Here is a 21,001-nt window from a genome sequence, read left to right as displayed (position 1 = left end):
CAGCTTAAGAAAACTCTAAAATCCTATCATAAATATTAGAATATTTCCTCAAACCAAGTAACTAAAAGGGTATTTATAACAGCTGAATTGTCTAATTAACTCAAACACCTGCAAGGGTTTCTGAGTTAATTAGACAATTCAGCTGTTATAAATCTTTTTTTATACCTTGGTCTGAGGAAATATTAAAATTTTATGAGATAGGATATTTGAGTTTTCTTAAGCTGTAAGCCATAATCAGCAATAAATAAAAGGCTTGCAATATTTCAGTTGATTTGTAATGAATCCAGAATGCATGACATTTTTGTTTTTTTAATTGCATTACAGAAAATAAAGAACTTCATCACAATATTCTAATTTTCTGAGACAGTCCTGTATATGTAGTGTATTCAGACATTATACAAATACAAATACAAATTAAAATAATCAGAATAAATCAAAAGTGTCATTAATTAAATAAAAAGGGAATATAAGTCAAACATGTACCTAAAGCTGCAGATCTGATCCATTTGTGTGGATATATAATATATATGCATGCATTATTTATTTATTTATTTAAAAGATTTTCTCCAAATACAGTCTCAAACTACAGCTTCATACACACCATAGAGGGAGGTACAGTAGAGGGAGGTACAGTATGTTACTGCCCTCTGCTGACGGTCAGCACACATCAAAAATAAATCCGAGATGAAATGATGAATGGTCCTCACACAGTCTCATAATATCGAGAAAACAGGGATTATTATTAGGATCTGGAAACAAGTGATTGTAAATCTATATGTTATTGTTCATATTTTGTTCAAATCTTTTCCCTAAATGTTGTTGATTTTGTAAAAAAACAATTGAATAAATCTCCGATATTTCGCAAATACATAAGGTATACGAGTATAGATCTACACCGGGGAAATTGGTTTTAAAGACAGCAGTAGTGCAAATAAATAGAGAAAATAAAATGATGAAATAATAAGAATTAAAAAAGCTAAAATAGCAATATGATACAAAATAGAAAGAGCATATGTAGACAGAAGTTGCAAGGTAGGGACAGCAGAGGGATGTATTGTATTATCATAGCAGCAATATAACAGTAGCAGTCAGCAAATCTATGTTAACTACATCTACACTCATGTACATTATCATGCAGGTGTATCAGTGTATTTTTTTCCTCACCCATTTTTATTAAGTTTATTTAAGTGTATTCCAGATGAAACATTTACATTTATTATTTTATATATATGTTTGTATTAGTGTTTAATTATTTACTTTTATTTATTTAATTTTATATAATGTTTACTTTTATCATATTTAGGGTTATTAGTCATATTTAAATGTCATATATGTCAATATCACAAATTGTATTGAATATATTTGAGTTTATAAAGAATTATGATAATAATAAATATTCTTGTTTTGAATGGAAGTGGAAGTAGTGTCTGGTCAAAATAGCTTATATTTCTCTTACGTAACTTTAAATAATTAGCGTTAAATATCCAACTATATGATAATATAGTTCAAAAGTGGGGAATATTATATTAATCTGTCTAACTATCATTTATAGTTGCGTACATTCACTTTCTATAAAACAGTCGCACAGAAAACCGTTTCGTAAACTTACTCAGCAAAGAAGACACTCCGTCGCTTTTTGATGACGTTTACAATTTCAATTTACAGAGGAACTGCCACTGGTTTCGTAGAAGCATTTAAAGGAAGAAAAAAAAATCAAAAACACACACTTCCTTCCAGTCGAGCAGGTAGGACAGCCCTCTTTATCGATTCTATTCATTATTTAGACTTGTTATGATCGATAATAGGCGAAATGTACAACAGTTTGTGACATCAACGGCTGAAATAAGAGTCGTGGTGACCCCATGACAGCTTAGCTTAGCTAACTAGCTAACTAGCCCCCATGCAGTACAACCAGAGCTGCTAGCTCACGTTAACCCGGTTGGCTAGTTAGCCTACGAGCTAAAGGGGCTTCTGCGTTGCTTCACGGCGGGAGGGGGGAGGGGGGGCATGCCACGTTTTTTAAACATAGAAGATAGCTGGAGAGCTAGCGCCACTAAGCTGTGAGGCGACGAGTAACCGTGACAACGCATGGGGACGGCCGTCCTCTTGAATCAACTGACAGTCCGGTGATCTCGATAATGTCGTCACTCCGCTGTGAGTAGTTGTGCTATTCCCATTTATCTCAGTGTCTGTCAGGTCAAAAAAGTTTTCTCGTGTCGTCACATGGAGGGGGGGGGGGGGTCGGGCAGACATCGGCACGCGCTATTGTGGAAGAATATCATATTCAATCCAATGGAGAGGACGACATATTACATGACATCACATGTCATTTAGCGACTTACAATAAGTGCATTCAACCTAGAGTACAAACTAAGAACAACAAGAATACAGAAAGTAACATTTCCTCAACATGTACGCTTTGTCATTCTCATTGTTTGAAGACTCCATTTTCAAAAAGTTTTCATGTACACACCGAGATTTCAGTTTGGTCGTGGACATTTGGTTTAAAGTCCTGGAATTCCATCGGTCAACATGTGTACGGACCCTGTGAATACTATGACATGTATTCTAACTCTACCGGGGACCTGAAACAAGTTGATGGGGCGATTGGGAGGTCTAACGTACTGAATAATTATTAATAGTGTCATTGTTGTTGTTTTTTCACGAGTGTATATGTAATATAAATGTTGAATTGATTTATTGAGCCCTGAGATTTTTTTGGCTCAATGTTTGTTTCGGTAAAAAGATTCCCTTGCCACTCAGTTGTCGTGTCCGCACGGCACTTTAAGGCCGGGACCCTGGATGGAGTGAGTGTTGAGCCCCAGTGAGATGACCGACCAGGGCAACAGCAACCAGAACATCTCCCGCAACCCCTTTGCTGCCCTCTTCAGCTCACTTGCTGACGCCAAGCAGTTTGCGTCAGGCCAGAAACCGGAACAATCTGCCGGACCGCCGTGTGAGTAGAGTCACCGGAGCCACTGCAATCCTCTCGATATCCATCAGGCATCTCAGCCTCAAAATGCAATGAAATAAATACAGATGTAATGTGTTGTGTAAGAGAAACATCAGCATTTTTGTTGTTGTTATTGTAAGCTTAGGTCATAATAACGGATCCACACGGTTTGATATTTACCATCTGTCTCTTGTGTCCCAGTGGAGGACTCAGAAGACAGCCGGTCAGAGTCAGAGAACTCTGTGTCCGACAGCGTCGATGACAATGACGACTCTGTGGCGGAGATCGGCCGCTCCTTCCGGTCCAGGCAGGAGCTCTGTGAGCAGCTCAATGTCAATCACATGATCCAGAGAGTCTTCCTCATCACCCTGGACAACAGTACGTGATGAGAGGAAGAAGAGTCGGCACGTCTAGCTTCTGATTTATAAACATGGCCGCAGCTTAAAAGAGTTATATGGGTTTAATACAAGACTCCTGGGTATTCACAAGGAGAGAGAGGAGAGAGAGAGAGGAGAGAGAGGAGAGAGAGAGAGAGGAGAGAGAGAGAGAGAGAGAGAGAGGAGAGAGATGAGAGAGAGATGAGAGAGAGATGAGAGAGAGATGAGAGAGAGATGAGAGAGAGGAGAGAGATGAGAGATGAGAGATGAGAGAGGAGAGAGGAGAGAGTAGAGAGAGAGATGAGAGGAGAGAAAGATGAGAGAGATGAGAGAGGAGAGAGAGAGAGAGAGAGATACTTCTCTGTGTGTGTGTGTGTGTGTGTGTGTGTGTCAAAGACCCCTTGTGGTTGCAGTGACTCACTTTCTCAAAACACCCTTTACTGCCTGGTTCTTACTGCCCTTGATTGACTGCTGACTCCTCACCCGCTCTGTCGAGGAGGGCGTTGTTACGCGTCACGTGATTTGAGCCGACTGTATTTTAGGGACCGTGGTTTTATTCCCCCCAGGTGACCCCAGTCTGAGAGGAGGCAACGGGATCCCCCTCCGCTGTGTTTACCTGGAGGAGATGGCTCCCGATCTGGACGGACAGGACTGGCTCGACATGGACAACATCGAACAGGTCGGGCGTCATTTTGTTTTTAAGTCGTCACTGAATTATTTCCACGTGTTCCTTCTCTCCTCTCAGTAAACGGGGTTTGCACGGTCATGGGAAACCTGGAAAAGTAACGGAATTTAAAAAAATGTTATTTCCAGGCCTGGAAAAGTCTTTGAAAAAAATGAACAAAAATAATCCCGAAAGGTTTTGGAAAAGTCCTGGAAATTTGTTATATTGATATGTTAATTCACACAATTTGATAAAAAATATAAACATTTATATAAATATTTATTCTTTTAATTCAATTCAATTCAGTTTATTTGTAGAGCCCATTTTCACAAATTACAAATCATAATCATACGACTGTCTTTCTCATTTGAGTCGTTTAAGGTTATACTCGTGTCCACACCGAGAATTCACACAGTGTTTGCTCATGGAAATTTGGGTTAAAGTCATGTAAAAGTCCTGGAAATCCATTGGTGAACACGTGTATGAACCCCGACTAAATGTTTGGTATGATTGTTGAACAAGTGGCGAACTCAAAGCAACACCAACAACTTGATTTATAATGTAAGAAATAGAGACGGAAATGTAAGGAACCACGTGACATATGAAGATTTCAAATTATTTTTGGTGCTTAAAGTTCATACATGGGTTAGTGAGCGTATTCCAAAGGTTTTACACGGTCTGATCTGCGTCTTCCAGGCTCTGTTCAACCGTCTGCTGGTACCGGAGCCCGGAAACCACCTGATCTACATGACGTCGTGCAGCGCCGTGAACCTGTCCGCTGACCGAGACTCCGGAGAGAAATGTGTCATCCCTTACCTCTTCGCCTGCTACCAGAGGGCCAAAGAAGAGGTGTTTGGCTTTTCCTCCAAGACTGTAATTGTAGCACTCACATGCAATCATTTTCTTCAGAGAATTTCATGGACTAATCATGATAATTAAAAGCATTAAAAATAACCCGCGCTCCTCCATTATTCAGTGACTCTCTCGTCCGTGTGCATTAGGTGACGAAGGTACCGGAGAAGTTGCTGTCGTTCGCCGTTCGCTGCAAGAGCCTGACGGTTTCCAACATGCAGACAGTTCTGCTCACCCCGGAGATTTTCGTCAGCCAGAATATCCACGAACAGCTTCTGGACCTGTTGCTGCAAAGCTTAAACGGAGCGCGTAGGTCCAGGAATTATTCGTCTCGTTCCTCTGGTCGTCTTTCGCTAAATCGTTCCTCGAGTTCTCGGGTTTCTCACAACGTCGCCGCGTTTCAGAGACGGAGGAGGTGGTCGAGTTTGTGGAGGAGGTCGTCGCCGGCCTGCTCTCTGACCAGGAGGTGCGCACCTTCGAGGAGGTGATGGCACCGGTGTTCGATATCTTCCAGGGACGCATCAAAGACATGGACCTGTGCCAGCCTCTCCTCTACTCGTACCTGGATGTTCTGCTCTATTTCAGCCACCATAAAGATATTGCCAAGGTCAGGGGACACAGGGATGCAAAACTCAAAACAACGTATTCAGTGCCCAGTGCTAATCAACTAATATACAGTAATAAACAGTAATCACATAATCGTTATCGGATATACCGTATTGGCATTACATTCTTTTTTTCTTTTTTTAAGGACCCCCAACTTTTACAATCCTTCCTAACAGTTTTTCTTTTCTTTTTTTCTAGGTATTGGTGGAACACATTCAACCCAAAGACCCATCCAATGGTTTGCAGTACCAGAAAACCCTGCTGGGAACAGTGTTGAGTATCTCCTGCTTGTTGAAAACGCCAGGTGTGGTGGAGGGACATGGCTACTTCCTGAACCCCTCCCGCTCCAGCGCCCAGGAGACAAAGGTGCAGGAGGCCAACATCCACCAGGTAAATAGATATTCTCTTTAGCTTGATGTGGCTGTTTTGTTGTTATAGAAATTACATTATTAAAGGATTCTCAAAACTACAAATGTCTCAGGGCTTGATGTTCGCTTCTCCTTTTGCGTTGCAGTTCATGGGTCAGTTTCATGACAAGCTGCACCAGATCCTGAAGAATTTGCTCCAGGGATCCGGTGAGACGCGCCATCTGCTGCTCCTGTGGCTGGGCAGCTGTCTGCAGGCGAACGCCGGCCGCGTCAAGATATGGGCCAATCAGATGCCGGAGATCTTCTACCAGATGTACGCCTCGGACGCGTTCTTCTTGAACCTGGGCGCCGCGCTGCTGAAGCTGTGCCAGCCCTTCTGCAAGCCACGGTCACACAAGCTGCTCACCTTCAACCCCACGTACTGCGCCCTCAAAGAGCTGAGCGAGGAGGAGCGGCGCCATCGCAATGTGCACGTGACAGGTTAATAAAATGCCAATTAGCAATTCGCATTTTTAATACATTTTTATTTCGTACACTCGTACGGAGCAGTGTTACGACAGCCGCTCGGGTGTTTGGTTGCTTTTCTTCTTTCTTTCTTTTTTCATTCTTTAAAAAAAAAATTTGAAAGTAGGCATCAAATAGATTTTTACATTTTAAGACAATTGATATGGCATGTGCAGATACTCATTTTAGTTGTACATATTTTTAGCAAGAAATGTACAAAACATAGGATGAACCACAACAAATAGACAGGATGAAACAAAAAACAAAAAGAAAACAATGTTTAACTAGAACGGGCACTTGGTAGAGCGCATACCTTCGCATATCACAAGATCGGGCATTGAATTATGAACATTTTGGCATTAGTTGCATGCCAATTGGTAGAAAGAAGATTTTGACCTTTTCATGACCTTGACCTTTGACCCGGTCGATCCCAAAATCTAATCAAATGGTCCCCGGATAATAACCAATCATCCCACCAAATTTCATGCGATTCGGTTTAATACTTTTTGAGTTATGCGAGTAATACACATATAAATAAATAAATAAATACACGGCGATCAAAACATAACCTTCCGCATTTTCAATGCGAAGGTAACTAGGGAGTGATCTATTCTTAATTGTGAATTCATTCTCAGGTCTATGAGGTGTTGGGTATGCAACCCATTTTTCCCCAATATGTCAAAAACTGTTCCAATCCATATGTGACGGATGCCGTCATCTTCTCCATGTTATAAATGTCCATTGTAATGTTCGGTTGCTTTTATACGTGTTTTTTCCTCCTGTTTTATAGCTTTTAAAGTTTTCGACTAAATGATTCCCGATGTCTTGTACCAGGTCTCGACAAGGAAACCTGTCTGATCCCGGTTCCCCCTCAGCAGCCGGTGGAGTCGGCGCAGTCCTACAGCCTGCTGACTGAAAACCTCATCCTCACGCAGCTCACCCAGCACCTCGGCTTCCACAGGTATCCTCCGACGGGCCGCACCACAACCTCCTGAACCATGGCAAAGTGTTTCTGTCTCGCACATCCCCAATGCTGCGTTCACACCTTTAATTGCCTGAGACGCTTGACTATTGGTGGATATTCGCGCCTTAAAGGGGGCGGGGCTTAACTCCTTGTCTTTACTCCGTGGAAACGGTGATCACGGAAGAACTAACCACGAGTTCTGCTTTATACTTGTTGAGGACGTCCCACACACGCCTGAACATCTAACGCCCTCGTGTTCTGGTTCATAACATTAATATCATGTTTATATTTATGCATAAAATCACCCGTAGGCTCACACAGCTCGGTGACTTTCACCGACTACGTCTGAATAACTCTCTTCCAGCTCCATTAGAGCAGCAGCAGTTAGATTCACTAACGAAGGAGCATCTCAACGCTGATTGGCTTTCGCAACTCTTTTTTTTCCCCGCAAAAGTTGAAATATTTCAACTTTGTCCGTACGTTGACTTTGCTTATGGGAATCTTCTCGCGTGAAAAATTCGCAGCGCTTTCGGTGCGAACGCAGCATCAGAAAAGTGGCGTACAGCACCTTCCCGATCGCCGCATTTGTCGAGCAGTAACCTCTCATGTCTTGTTCCCCCCCCCCGCCCCCGTGCACGCGCTTCATGTGCGCGCGCAGACTCCACGAGCAGATGGTGAAGATGAACCAGTCTCTCCACCGGCTCCAGGTGACATGGCAGGAATCCCAGCGCACGGGCAACCCCATGTCCGAGCAGCTCCTGGAGCAGTTTGAGCGCCTGATGATCGTGTACCTGTCGACCAAAGCTGCCACCACGCAGCCCGCGATGCTGCAATGCTGCCTTAACCTCCAAGCGTCCACGGCCGCCCTGCTGGTTCAGCTCGGTATGGGGAACCAGGGGCCCGAACATGTAGCGCTCACTTTCCCCCTGGCCTCCTTACAGAAGACGATGCTCTGCTACGTACCAGGTGGGTCAAGAAGATCTGAAAGACCAACTTAAGCTTTGATGCTCAGACTGAAAGGCGCCGTCTGAACTGTCATTTCTCTTCTTTCGGGTTAAGTTTATTTTTTTTATTTTTTTTACCTTTTAACTTGTGTTAACAGAAGCTGATATGATTGTGCATGCGGCTCTTTGACTGCTATCCAAAATATAATAATAACACAAATGTTATCTGCATTTTATACACTGGTGTTATGACATCTTGCAAAAGCACGTGATTTATTAATACGTTACACAACATTTTATTGTCAAGATATATATATTTTTTTGTTTAAATCTTTTTTTATTGATTTTGCAAACACATACAGGAATGAAGAGTAATACCACCCCCAAGAAGTTGGGTTGTACAGAACATTACCGTCAGTTGTTTGGAGGTCATGTAACTGACACACGATGTCACTATATATATACACAGATTGCAAATATAATGAACAACCACGATAACATTAACTTACGAGTACATTTAAATAAAGTAGGAATTAAGATGTGGAAACATGCATTCATAACTACAGACAAACTCAATTTAAGTAAAATACAAAATAAAGAACAAGGGATGGAGGTATCCTAGTTCACTAGTTCAAAATATATATTTTTTAATAATGATTTCAGTTCTTTGAAACATTTTAGTTGAAATATCTTTTTGACCCGAAGGCTCATACTATATTACTGCAGCTGTGCCCGTGAGGAAGTGGGGTAGTCACCCGTCGTACAATTATTCATCACGCTGAATATTCCCTCGTTTGATAAATTTGCCTCTTTTTTTTCTGCCAGAGTTTTTCGCAGAGAACTTGGGAGATTTCATCATCTTCCTGCGTCGGTTTGCAGACGACGTTTTGGAGAGTTCGGCAGAAAGTCTGGAGCAGATCCTGAATTTCATCACCGTCTTCATGGGCAACATAGAGAGGTACACGTCTTAATCTGTCTCTATCATGTCGGGGGAAGGGAACATTAGAGATTCCCAATGGTGCAAACCATCTTGGACTTTAAAACTTTAATCCCCTTTTGTTCTTCATGCACAACAGGATGAAGAATCCTCATTTAAGAGCGAAGCTTGCCGAGGTCTTGGAGGCGGTGATGCCCCACATGGAGACGGTGGCTTCCGGCGCCGCTCAACCACTCGTGTTTCAGCGAGAGCGAGTCTTCTCCTCCTACAGACATGCGCCTCAGCTGGCTGAGTCCCTCATCGCCGTGTTTGTAGACATTGAATTCACAGGTATTGTCTTCCTCACACGTTTGGAGTTACGGCTAGTCGTAGATGGAAGCAGCATCGTCTGTTCAACTCTTTTGGAGAAAGCCATATTCATCTATTGTTCTGTCCATCCTGGAGAGGGATTCCTCCTCTGTTGCTCTCCTGAAGGGTTCTTCACTTTTTTCCCCTGAAAGGGTTTTTTCTATTGTCTTGGGAGTTTTTCCTGATCCGATGTGAGGTCAAAGGTCAGGGATGTCGTATGTGTACAGACTGTAAAGCCCTTTGAGGCTCATTTCTAATTTGTGATGTTGGTCTATATAAAATAAACTGAATTGAATTGAATTCCGATTGTTGTTACAAGGAAAAGTTTAGAAATAATTAATAATAATAATAATAATATATTTAGAAAGTTTAGAAATAACCTAATTAAAGGCTGCATTTGATCACAACGTCAAACAATGAGAAGAAGAAAAAAAACTGTCTCGGGATCATTTTGGGTCTTTTCTAGTCGGGTTTTAACGAGTTTATTTTGTTTTTTACGCTCTTGTTTTTCAGGTGATCCTCATCAGTTTGAACAGAAATTCAACTACAGAAGACCCATGTATCCCATCCTCAAGTACATGTGGGACAAAGAAGCCTACAGAGAGAGTATCAAGGTAATAAGAGACTTTTCCTCCAAGGAAACTCTTTTTCCAAATGTAAGATATTGCTATGACCTTCCAAGAAAACTTCTAAACTGTCTAGAGCGTCTCGTTATTTTTTACTCGATGTGCTCATGGTGCTTTTATTACCAGGGGAATATATATATATATATATATAGCAGATTGAGCTCAATGTTCTCCTCATTTAGTTTTGACATCTCTTGTTTCAGCATTTGGCGCAATATGCATCTGAGAACCTGGAGGCCATGAACCCGCCTCTGTTCCTCCGGTTCCTCAACTTACTGATGAACGACGCCATCTTTCTCCTGGACGAGGCCATTCAGGTAAGATCATGAACACATACACAACTTTACACCAATGTTGTCAAATAAGCTTTTCCATCACATTACTAATATTTAGTTCTGAAAGCATTTCAGTTATTTTGAATTTTAAAAAAAATGTCATTTTAAGAATGTCAATTATAGTGGACACCAGGACAACATGTGTGTATTTAATGACTCAATATTGTTGTATGAGGTGTACCAAATGCATCATGTTCCTCTGCATTACCAACTAAAATAAAACATGCAAAAGAATAAATGAAGAACGGTAAAGAATGGTGAACAAAAGATTAGTTTAGGTAATCCAAATTAAAATAAATATATCTGTCCTAAGTTCGTTCTGGACATAAGAGGTTCAGTTTTAATATAAAATGTTCTACCGTCAACCGACAAGCAAAACAATCCAGATGATGATGATGATGATGATGATGATGATGATCAGGTACAAAGCATGAAATTACAAGAAAGGGTGAATGAGCATAACATGAGGGAAGAAGGCGAGAAAACACCAACCCCGACTATGCCCCGAGAGGCCACAACAGACAGAGTTAAGGGAATGAGAGAGGTTCTGAGTTGTTGTGCAGATAAGATTGAATTTTCCGATAAACCAGGGCAACGCCAAAAACAGCAGAAATCCTGTAATCATAGTTCATCGTAACCAGCTGCTGAGAGACCAGTTGATCAGATGATCAGTTGAAATGAATGATGTAGTTTAATAATGATGTAGTTTAATAATCAAGTTTAATGTGTTATTGTTTTAATATCACTCTACAGACATAATTTTTTAGTTAACTTCTATATTTTTCTGTCTTCACATGCAAATTGTCCTGAGGTCCATTACAGTGGACATGCTGTTAAATTTTTAAATCTAAATCATTTTCAAAAATTTTAAATTGTAAAATGTTTATTTAACTCTAAATAGGTAGGAAATCACCAAAAAAATAAGAAGTTGAAGACACTATTTTCCTTCAGTTCCCAGGAGGGTATAGGATACTGCCATAATGTTTACACTTCTGTTTATTCAAGTGATAACTTTGCATTTATTTGGTGGTAAATGTGAGCACAACACACTGTTCTCATGACAGCGCTGTGTTGATGATGGGGATATAAATTAGCCTTCCAAAATAAATTATAATTGATTTACATTTTCGTGACTTACAAGTGTTTATTCATTTTTACTGTGTTGTTTTTTTTGTTTGTAGTCACGTTTTTTACGTCCATTTTCTTATCTCGTAGTACCTGAGTAAAATCAAGGTTCAGCAGTTGGAGCGCGACCGAGGAGAGTGGGACGGTCTGGCCCCCGAGGCCCGAAAAGAGAAGGAGTCGAGCCTGCAGATGTTGGGACAGTTGGGACGCTTCCACAACATCATGTCCAACGAGACCATCGGCACACTGGCCTTCCTCACCTCAGGTAGAAAAGATTCAATGTTCATATGTATTCACTCGTTTTAACGTCTTGTCTTCGTCCGTTAAATGCAGGGTAGGAAATGATTTTTATTTTTTTAGGGGGCAGTTTTTGCCCCACTGACTGAAATCATGGAATTAAAAAGAAATTGGGGTCACTTTTTGAAACTTGTGAAATAACATTTAACCGTATAATAATAAATATACTTATTTAGGCTTACAGGATATGAGCAATTGTCATAAAAATGGCAATAATAACACTATTCGGCAGCAGTCTATAGATTCAAAGTATGGAAACATAAATCAGACAAACATTCTTTGTGGTTATTTATTATTATATTTTTTAAAATAACTATTAACAATTATAACTTATTTCTTTGTTTTTTTATAATTAAAAATTATATTTCTTCATTTTTTAGTGTGTACCTACCGAGTGCAGGCAATACAGATAGGACACACACAACAAAGAACAAAACGCGATTAAATTATCCAAATTATTATTTGTTGTCCCTCTCCTCGTGACATCAGGGGCAACATTACATTTCTTCGGGGCAGTTTTGCCCTCTGCCCTAGAGTATTTCCGACGCTGCTTAAATGTGTGTTTTCATGGTCCCCTCAGAGATCAAGGGGATCTTCGTGCACCCCTTCCTGGCTGAGAGGATCATCTCCATGCTGAATTACTTCCTGCAGCACCTGGTGGGTCCGAAGATGGGCGCTCTCAAAGTCAAGGACTTCAGCGAGTTTGACTTCAAGCCCCAGCAGCTTGTGTCTGACATCTGCACCATCTACCTGCACCTGGGGTATGTCGTGCACACGCCAGTTTCTCGTTTATACAAATCTTGTTTAAATGCCATCATTTTGTATCGGTGGGATAAATACTCGCACGTCGCTGAGAGAAGTCTGTGTTCTGTCTTTGGCAGCGATGAGGAGAATTTCTGTGCCACAGTTCCAAAGGACGGACGCTCGTACGCTCCCATCCTCTTCTCCCAAACGGTGCGGGTACTGAAGAAGATCAACAAGCCCGGAGACATGATCATGGCTTTTGGACTCATTGCTGATAAAATAAAGGTATCATTTTGGTGTTTTACAGATAACACTGGAATATACACCACCGGTTATTGAAATGTAAGCACTTCAAGTCCAGTGAATAACCTGAAGGGACAAAGGTCAGAAGGTCAAACTGCCAGAGGTTAAACTAAAAAGTTTAGAATACCAAAAATTCAGAATTATACAAAAAGGCCTTTTTCAGAGAACAAGTAATAAAGGGTTAACGACGTGCAGCTGGAAGAACTTCCTGAACAATATTTGATGTTCATTGTAAAAAGAAAGCTACACGAGTGTGTTCGGCTGCTACATCTGCAAAAGATGTCCAACATTTAGATTACATCTTCCATTCCATGATTTATTTTTTATCTCCAGTTGTTTATTACCTTCGCATTGAAAATGCGGAAGGTTATGTTTTGATCGCCGTGTATTTATTTATTTATTTATTTGTATGCGTGATACTCTCATAACTCAAAAAGTATTCAACCGAATTGCATGAAATTTGGTGGGATGATTGGTTATGATCCGGGGACCATTTGATTAGATTTTGGGATCGATCGGGTCAAAGGTGAAGGTGAAGGTCAAGGTCATGAAAAGGTCAAAATCTTTTTGAATCGCATGAAATTTGGTGGGATGATTGGTTAGTATCCGGGGACATAGCGCGGTAAATTTCTATCCAATTGGCATGCAACTAATGCCAACATGTTCATAATTCAATGCCCCATCTTGTGATATGCGAAGGTATGCGCTCTACCAAGTGCCCATTCTAGTATGTTCTATGCTTTAATGTCAGAGTGCATTAAGAAATCAAACTGTGTACATTACAATAAAAACTGGAGGAATTGAGATGTTCTAAAGCTTTTGACCGGTAGTGTGTGTTTATTTGTTGTTTTTTGTATCTGTGCTAAGTGTTAAAGGTGGAAAACACTCAACGCCTGTTGTCATTGTGCGTCTGTTCTTTAGTCCCATGCCGACCGCCAGCAGCAGGAAGAGGAGACGTACGCCGACGCCCCGGATGAGTTCCTGGACCCCATCATGTCCACCCTGATGCTCGATCCCGTTCTCCTCCCGTCCTCCAACGTCACAGTGGATCGCTCAACCATAGCGAGGCATCTCCTCAGGTGAGTGACTTCCTGTTTCCCTACAAGCCACTGGAATTCTTCCCGAGATGATTTGTCCTTATTTCTCCTGCAGAGGAATCGGGATATCTGTATCTTTTTTTTCGCGATCTTTTTGTAATCTTGATTTAATCGGTATTACATCACTCCAGTTCATCTTGTGGATGAGATGTACACTACCGTTCAAAAGTTTGGGGTCACCCAGAAAATTGTGTGTTTTCCATGAAAACTCACAATTTTATTTATCAAATAAATTGCGAAATTAATATAAAATAGTCAAGACATTGACAAGGTTATAAATAATGTTTTTTTTAATTATAAATATGAATTTAGTTCTTCAAACTTGTGGCTCAAAGGAAGGCCAGTTTTATAGCTTCTCTCACCAGCATAACTGTTTTCAGCTGCGCTCACATAAAAAGGGTTTACAAGGGGTTTCTACCCCTCCGTTAGTCTTCTAAGGCGATAACACAATGTACAATTAGAACACTGGAGATGGGCCTCGATACATTTATGTAGAGACTTCATTATAACCAGAGAATAGTCATTTACACATTAACTATGTAGAGAGGGTATTTTTTTATTATTTTTAATGTTATCTTCATTGAAAAAAAACAGTGCTTTACTTTGAAAAATAAGGACATTTGTGCGCTGATAGTCCAAATAAGCAACTATTGATTTCTAATGATGTCCCTGCAGTGACCAGACGGACCCTTTCAACCGCAGCCCTCTCACCATGGACCAGATCAGACCCAACCAGGAACTCAAACAGCAGATCTTACAGTGGCTGGATAAACACAAGCAGGAGAGTCTGCCCCCCCCCCCGTGACCCATTGTGATAAACACTGACTGCACATCCCTTTACCGGCTCACGTCTCCAGCTCTCCTCTTGCTTCTTCTCGGCTAATCCACGGTGTGTGCGCTCTCCTCTGGACTCCTGCAGCCTCGCCGGCTGACGACAACTTCCTCACCGTACCGATCCGCACAGTAGCAGCCCCGAGGCCCATGAATCCCCCTATGGTAACATAAGTAGGGTGACACAACCACTGGTTCTTTTTCCTCCCTGAATACTGTGTATTGGTTAGTTATTACAATCAGAACTGTGGCCAGAAGTATACTTTTCAACAGGACTTGTTGAATGTATACCGTATGGCTCTAACCACGTTTTATACTGGACGGTAAGTATTTCTTGGGAACCTCCTTAAGGCATATAACATTGATTATCTGTTCATTATTTGACCTAGATTTCCCCTTTTGATGAAGAATACATTATGCACTGCTTTGTAAAGTTCTTGAACATCCTACATTTCAGCTCTTGTGGTTAAAATCTCAAGCAGCGTTGTAAATAATATTTGCAATTAAAGGCACGGCACAGGGAACACCGAGTTTAATTTGTGTGGGACTTTTTATTTTAGTGGAAATATTTTTTTATATTTTATTTAGCGATGTTCACAATCTTGTAATAAGACACCCCGAAGCACAAAACCATACTGTCAACACTATTTGAACGAACACACACACATCATCAAGTGCACCTGCTTTAATGGGGCACTAGTTAAAGTCACTGATGGGTTTGGAGAGCTTGCTAACTTAAAGGATTTAAACTGTTTTAGTTCCGACACATTTTAACCACAGTTTAATGCAAAATATTAAACTAAAGTCCACTTTCAAATTGCTTGATAGTTAGGAGGGGGTATTAATTATCACTATTGTTATGCTTATACTAGAAATTAATACTAATTGGCGGTGGTGTGATGGGCATCTCGGAAAAGGGAAAATAAACTAAATGTTATATTAAAGTGTTTCGTCCTTGAAAAAAAAAAATGTTGCTTACAATTTGGCTAATTTGTCCATTAAATAGGTCACCGGTTTTAGAAAGCTCCCTTCAAGAGCTACAGAAGACATAAAGCAGTCGTGTTAGCGGCTGAGTACGATAAGTAAACCGATCCTCATGTTTAAAATGTGTTCACAATGACCGCTCCGAGTACAAACAAGAAGACACTATTTACTTTGTTAGAACTGCAAAATAACATGGCGGCTGTTCCTGAAACGTCAAACTGACGAGATCTGAGGGTACAAATAATCAGTGCGGTCACAGACCCGTGCTTCATAATACATCTACAATGCTTAGTTTGAATAAATATGTAGAGACATTAACTGATTTGTTCACTAAGCTTAATTGTTCGATGTTTCCAAACTCAAATATCTTGGCCGAAAAAAAGGAGCTCGCAAATATATTCTTGCTAATTTATTTCCAATATGGTTAAAAGATCAAAACATGTTCTCAATTTACTCGTATCAACTTCTAGTTTTTATTATTATTTTAAGAGATTTGCAATGACCACATTTGTTGTGTTTGAACCAACAACAAAAAGAGCCAAATGGATGATGTTCAAAAACTTTCCGTGTATACATACAATTAAATTAACATTCAGCCCATTAACTGATGTATCCTTTGAACTGATGTGTGTTGTTGTGTGCAAGCGGAGTATATTAACACGATGGCAACCAAATGATCGATAGAATCGGTGCCTATAAAACCAAGAGCCTTGTTGTAAATATCAACGAATGAGGATCTGACTCGTTTCATACTCTTTACGAGACATAATTATGAGTTTGTTTCTTTAGGCCATACAGGGAGCCTTGTGTAGAATATTAAAGACGGGGGGAAAAGGATTAACCTGTTTTTGAGTATAGCTTTTGAATTAAATGTTTTTTTTAAATTCAAAATAAAGTGGTTGTATAAAATGGCAGAAATGTGAGGGGATAAAATTGTGTATTTGTTGGCATGCTTTCTCATACTGTATGTTGAATATCTTACCGCCTGAATGATTTCATGGGTTAAATTATAATTCAATATTTTTATTTTTTATTGTGATTATAAAATGTTTATTTTGGATGTACAGTATGAATAATAATTTAAAAAATCTAAACTAATGTGTGTTATATAAGATATTGATTTCAGAGTTCACTCCATTGCGACACACTTGTAAAATGTTTCTGTTATCGGCGTAGAGCGTGTCTAGATCATATGTATGTCATGAAATGGATAAACAGAAAAAGAGGATCTAAAAAAAAAGAAGTTATGTCTAAATAATATATATATTATAATTGTTCATCACGGCAACAGTTTCATTGCAAGTCAAACGGACAAACTTCCTCTTCACTCCTTTGAAACTTTCACTTTCATTTATGTGGTTTCGCCATATTTGGTCAAACTTAAGAAAAAAAGTAATACTTTTTTTTTTTTGTTACATTTTTTTTGTTTTGTGCAATTACATACCAGTTGGTGGCGCTAAAAAAACATAAACAACCGCCAACAACAAATAAAGAAGAAGAAGAAAAAAAAAATTTGCAGAATCTGTTGTGTCATAGATAGAACCCATCAGCATTGCCTTTCATGCTCAACATAATATAGACATCATCATGATGATGACATCACTGCCTGTGCTGCTGCCTTTTTGATCTGACATCACTGAAGTGTGTAAGGGAGAGGAGCTCAGTTTTCTTTGAGTTTGAGAGTTAGAGGAGAAGCACAGCGCACCCAGAGAGAAGTAAGCCGCACACAGAGAGAAGCAAACAACAAAGAGAGAAGCAAACCGCACAATACGATCAGATTGATAGCTATGGAGGACATGCATCAACAAACAACGATCACCGGAGAAATGCAGCTGCCGGAGGCCTTCGCGCAGAACTGCATCATCCGTGATGATAAGGTTAACATCAGCGAGGACGCTCAGAAGATCCAGGCCTGGAGATCTGAGCCACTCGAGAAAGACCTTTGCGGGCAAAGGCCTCGGTCAGGGCTCTGACCGAGTTGATGGATAAGAACAAGACCACGTTGGATCAAACCCTGAAGATCGGGCAGGAGGAAAAGGTTGGAAACATCGGGACGGTTGTTACCAAAGAAGAGATGGCTGACGTGATCCAGGCCTGGAGAACAAAGCCACTCAGGAAAGACCTTTGCAGGGCAAAGGCCTCGGTCAGGGCTCTGACCGAGATGGATAACAACGGGATCAAGATGGATAACACCCTGAATATCGAGGAAAAGGAAAAGTTTGAAAACATCAGGATCAACTTGATAAATACGGCAGGTTCGGTTTATCAAGAAGACCACCTGATTGGAGAAATGCAGCTGCCGGAGGGCTTCGCGCAGAACTGCATAATCCATGATCAGAAAGTTAACATCAGCGAGGACGCTCAGAAGATCCAGGCCTGGAGATCTGAGACACTCGAGAAAGACCTTTGCGGGGCAAAGGCCTCGGTCACCGTTCTGACCGAGTTGATGGAGAACAAGATCAAGTTTGATAAAATTCTGAACCTCGAGCGGTTAGAAATAAAACGGCTAACTGTTGAAAATGAAAAATTGAGAAAAACACCAGCCCTGAAGAACACCAGCGACCAGGAGACTCTCAACATTTATCATCAGAAAACAGAAAAGCTGAAGAAAGACCTTTGGAAGTGGAAGCAGAGAGTTACGGCTGTGAATGATGAAAAGACTTCCCTTCAAAGTGAGCTCCACACAGCCCAGGTTAACATCAAAGACCTGCTGGAGACCAACGCTTCTCTCAAGGAGACGGTGAACCCGATGCCTCTCGATCTAAAGGCACCGGACAACACCCAGGTGGTGTTGGAGGAGGAGATCACCGCCCTCAAAACACAGCTGAAAGAAGCCAAGGTCAAACACCGTAAATATGCAAGGACCATCGCATATATGACCGAGGATTCTTCTGTTCAGCTCCGTGAGGTACAGGCTGCGGCCCAGGACCTGGAGAAGGAGAGGAACAACCTCCGCCAAGATCTCCACGGGGCCCAGGTCAACAACAAAGAGCTGCTGGAGACCATAGCAGCTCTGAGTGAGATGGTGAATCAGAAGCTGCTGGAGCTAGAGGGAGCACGCCTGGACCTGGACCAGAAGACCGCTACCATCGAGGAACAGAACATCATGTTGGAAGATATCAGACGAGAGAAGGAGGCTGAGGAAAACAACAAGCTCCCGTTGGAGCAGGAGGACACCTCCCTCCTTCAGGCCACAGAGATCCTCCAGCAGCCCGAGATCTCCAACCGCCCGCGGGGGAAAAAATGGTACCAAAAGATGAACCCATTCCACAAACATCAAAGAAAGACAAAAGGCTAGAGACAACAGGAGACACAAGAGACAGTTAGAGACACAAGAGACAACAAGAGACAACAGGAGCCACAAGAGACAGTTAGAGACACAAGAGACAACAAGAGACAACAAGAGCCACAAGAGACACAAGAGACAACAAGAGACAACAAGAGACACAAGAGACAACAAGAGACAATAAGAGACACAAGAGACAACAAGAGACAACAAGAGACACAGGCCACAATAATGGACAAAAGAGACAAGACACAAGCGACAATAGAACTATGTTGCTGCATGTCTTGGCTAGGTTGCCCTAAAACAAAGGTACTCACCTGGTTGATAAGGCGTCTGAAGGCGTCTCCGGCTGCCGTGGTCGTCTGACTCGGTGCTCAGAGAGACACTACGCCAGCGTCAAAACGGAAATGGCGAAAATCGAATCATGCAGACGAATGCTGGCCTGTCAACGTCTTCTCTCCTTCTCTGGCTCTATCTCTGCAGCCAGAAGATCATTTAACAGAACCAAAATTCAATCTTTCTCACCACAAACAACTCTTTATCCTTTCCAGCCTCCTAGACCACCACTGCAGGGTGGGGAAGGAGGAGATGTCCTCCTCAGGATTCTTCCGAGCTTTTTGTCCTTCCTTTACTCAGATGGACGACACGCCCTCCTCACTAATCCATCTCTCTCACCACACCTCCATCAACTTCTTCTTCATCTCCCTCTTCCTCTTCAGCCCGGTTCATCAGGTTCTCACCTACGGCGCCCACCCACCTGACCTGACCTGACTCTGACCATCCCATCTCACATTCTCCAGGCTGTTGCTTCTGACCTTCTAACCTTCTCACCCATCTTATCAACAGCTGCTTCTCAACGTCCTTTCTCCTAGCCCTCTGAAGGAGGCGAGAGTGAACCGCCTCCTGAAGGAACCACTTTAACCCGGCCTGAAGTCAACGACTACAGACCTTTCTCTCTTCTTCCCTTTCTCTCCAGAACTCTAGAGCGATCCATCTTCAACCAAGTGTCGTCCTCTCTCCACAGAGAGACACCAGCAGAATCTGCAGGACCAGTAAAGGAGCGGCGGACCAGCGAGAGCTTCTTCAGTCCCAGCTTGAAGAAGCTCCAGAACCAGATCTCCAACTGGCCTCCGAGGAGCAAGTGGGACCAACACTTGATCCCATGATGCAAAGGTAACAAAACCTAAAGAGACTTCCTAGACGCACACTCGCTCGCACACACTGCAAGACACACACTGCCAGACACCGCGACACTGCGACACGCCGCCTGGCCGACGCCAAGCACTCATCAGACACTGTCAGAGACACTGTGACACTCGCACACTCGCACGTGACATCGCACTGGCACCGCCACTCACTGGCACACCGCACCCGCCACTCGCCGCACTGCACACTCGCCGCACACCAGACTGCACGCCGCAGCTGCACACTGCGCACACTGACACTGCCACTCGCCGCGACCAAGACGCACACTCACCGCACACCGCACGCACACTGCACACCGCACACCGCACGCACACTCACCGCACACGCCATACACCGCACACCGCCGTCAGACACTCGCACACTGCATACACCGCCGCACACTCACACACGCACACTGCACGCACACTCACACTCGCCGCACACTGCACGCCGCACGCCATACACTCGCCGCCGCCGGCCACACTCGCAAGCCGCACATTCGCTCGCACACTCACACTCGCACGCACACTCATACACTCACTCGTACACTCGCACACTCGTACGCTCGCACGCTCATACACTCGCTCGCGCGCGCGCTCGCACACTCATACACCCGCACGCTCGTACACTCGCTCGCACGCTTGCACGCACACTCGCTCGTACACTCATAC

At 42.2% G+C, this 21,001-nt stretch overlaps 1 protein-coding gene across 4 annotated transcripts; it reads left to right on the top strand.

Moving 5' to 3' along the window:
• The first annotated feature begins 1,651 nt into the window (after positions 1-1,651).
• Positions 1,652-16,957, top strand: ube4a (ubiquitination factor E4A (UFD2 homolog, yeast)). Of its 4 annotated transcripts, none has more exons than XM_056441568.1 (20): positions 1,652-1,745; positions 2,790-2,956; positions 3,155-3,331; positions 3,897-4,009; positions 4,691-4,867; positions 4,996-5,155; positions 5,251-5,453; positions 5,651-5,842; positions 5,967-6,300; positions 7,159-7,285; positions 7,947-8,254; positions 9,058-9,190; positions 9,309-9,499; positions 10,031-10,131; positions 10,347-10,460; positions 11,694-11,868; positions 12,481-12,661; positions 12,782-12,929; positions 13,869-14,026; positions 14,720-16,957. In XM_056441568.1, exons 2-20 carry the CDS (start codon positions 2,830-2,832, stop codon positions 14,847-14,849), a joined length of 3,249 nt encoding a protein of 1,082 aa, XP_056297543.1. In that variant the 5' UTR covers positions 1,652-1,745; positions 2,790-2,829; the 3' UTR covers positions 14,850-16,957. The 4 variants fall into 4 exon arrangements, with proteins under 4 accessions (XP_056297543.1, XP_056297542.1, XP_056297541.1 ...); XM_056441567.1 differs by having other exon boundaries at positions 2,764-2,956; XM_056441566.1 differs by having other exon boundaries at positions 2,747-2,956.
• Positions 16,958-21,001: the final 4,044 nt, after the last annotated feature.

This window comes from Pseudoliparis swirei, chromosome 20, assembly GCF_029220125.1.
Source record: "Pseudoliparis swirei isolate HS2019 ecotype Mariana Trench chromosome 20, NWPU_hadal_v1, whole genome shotgun sequence".
Taxonomy (NCBI): Eukaryota; Metazoa; Chordata; class Actinopteri; order Perciformes; family Liparidae; genus Pseudoliparis; species Pseudoliparis swirei.
The sequence above is the reverse complement of the archived record's forward strand: the minus strand, read 5'-3'. Positions and strand labels throughout refer to the sequence as shown.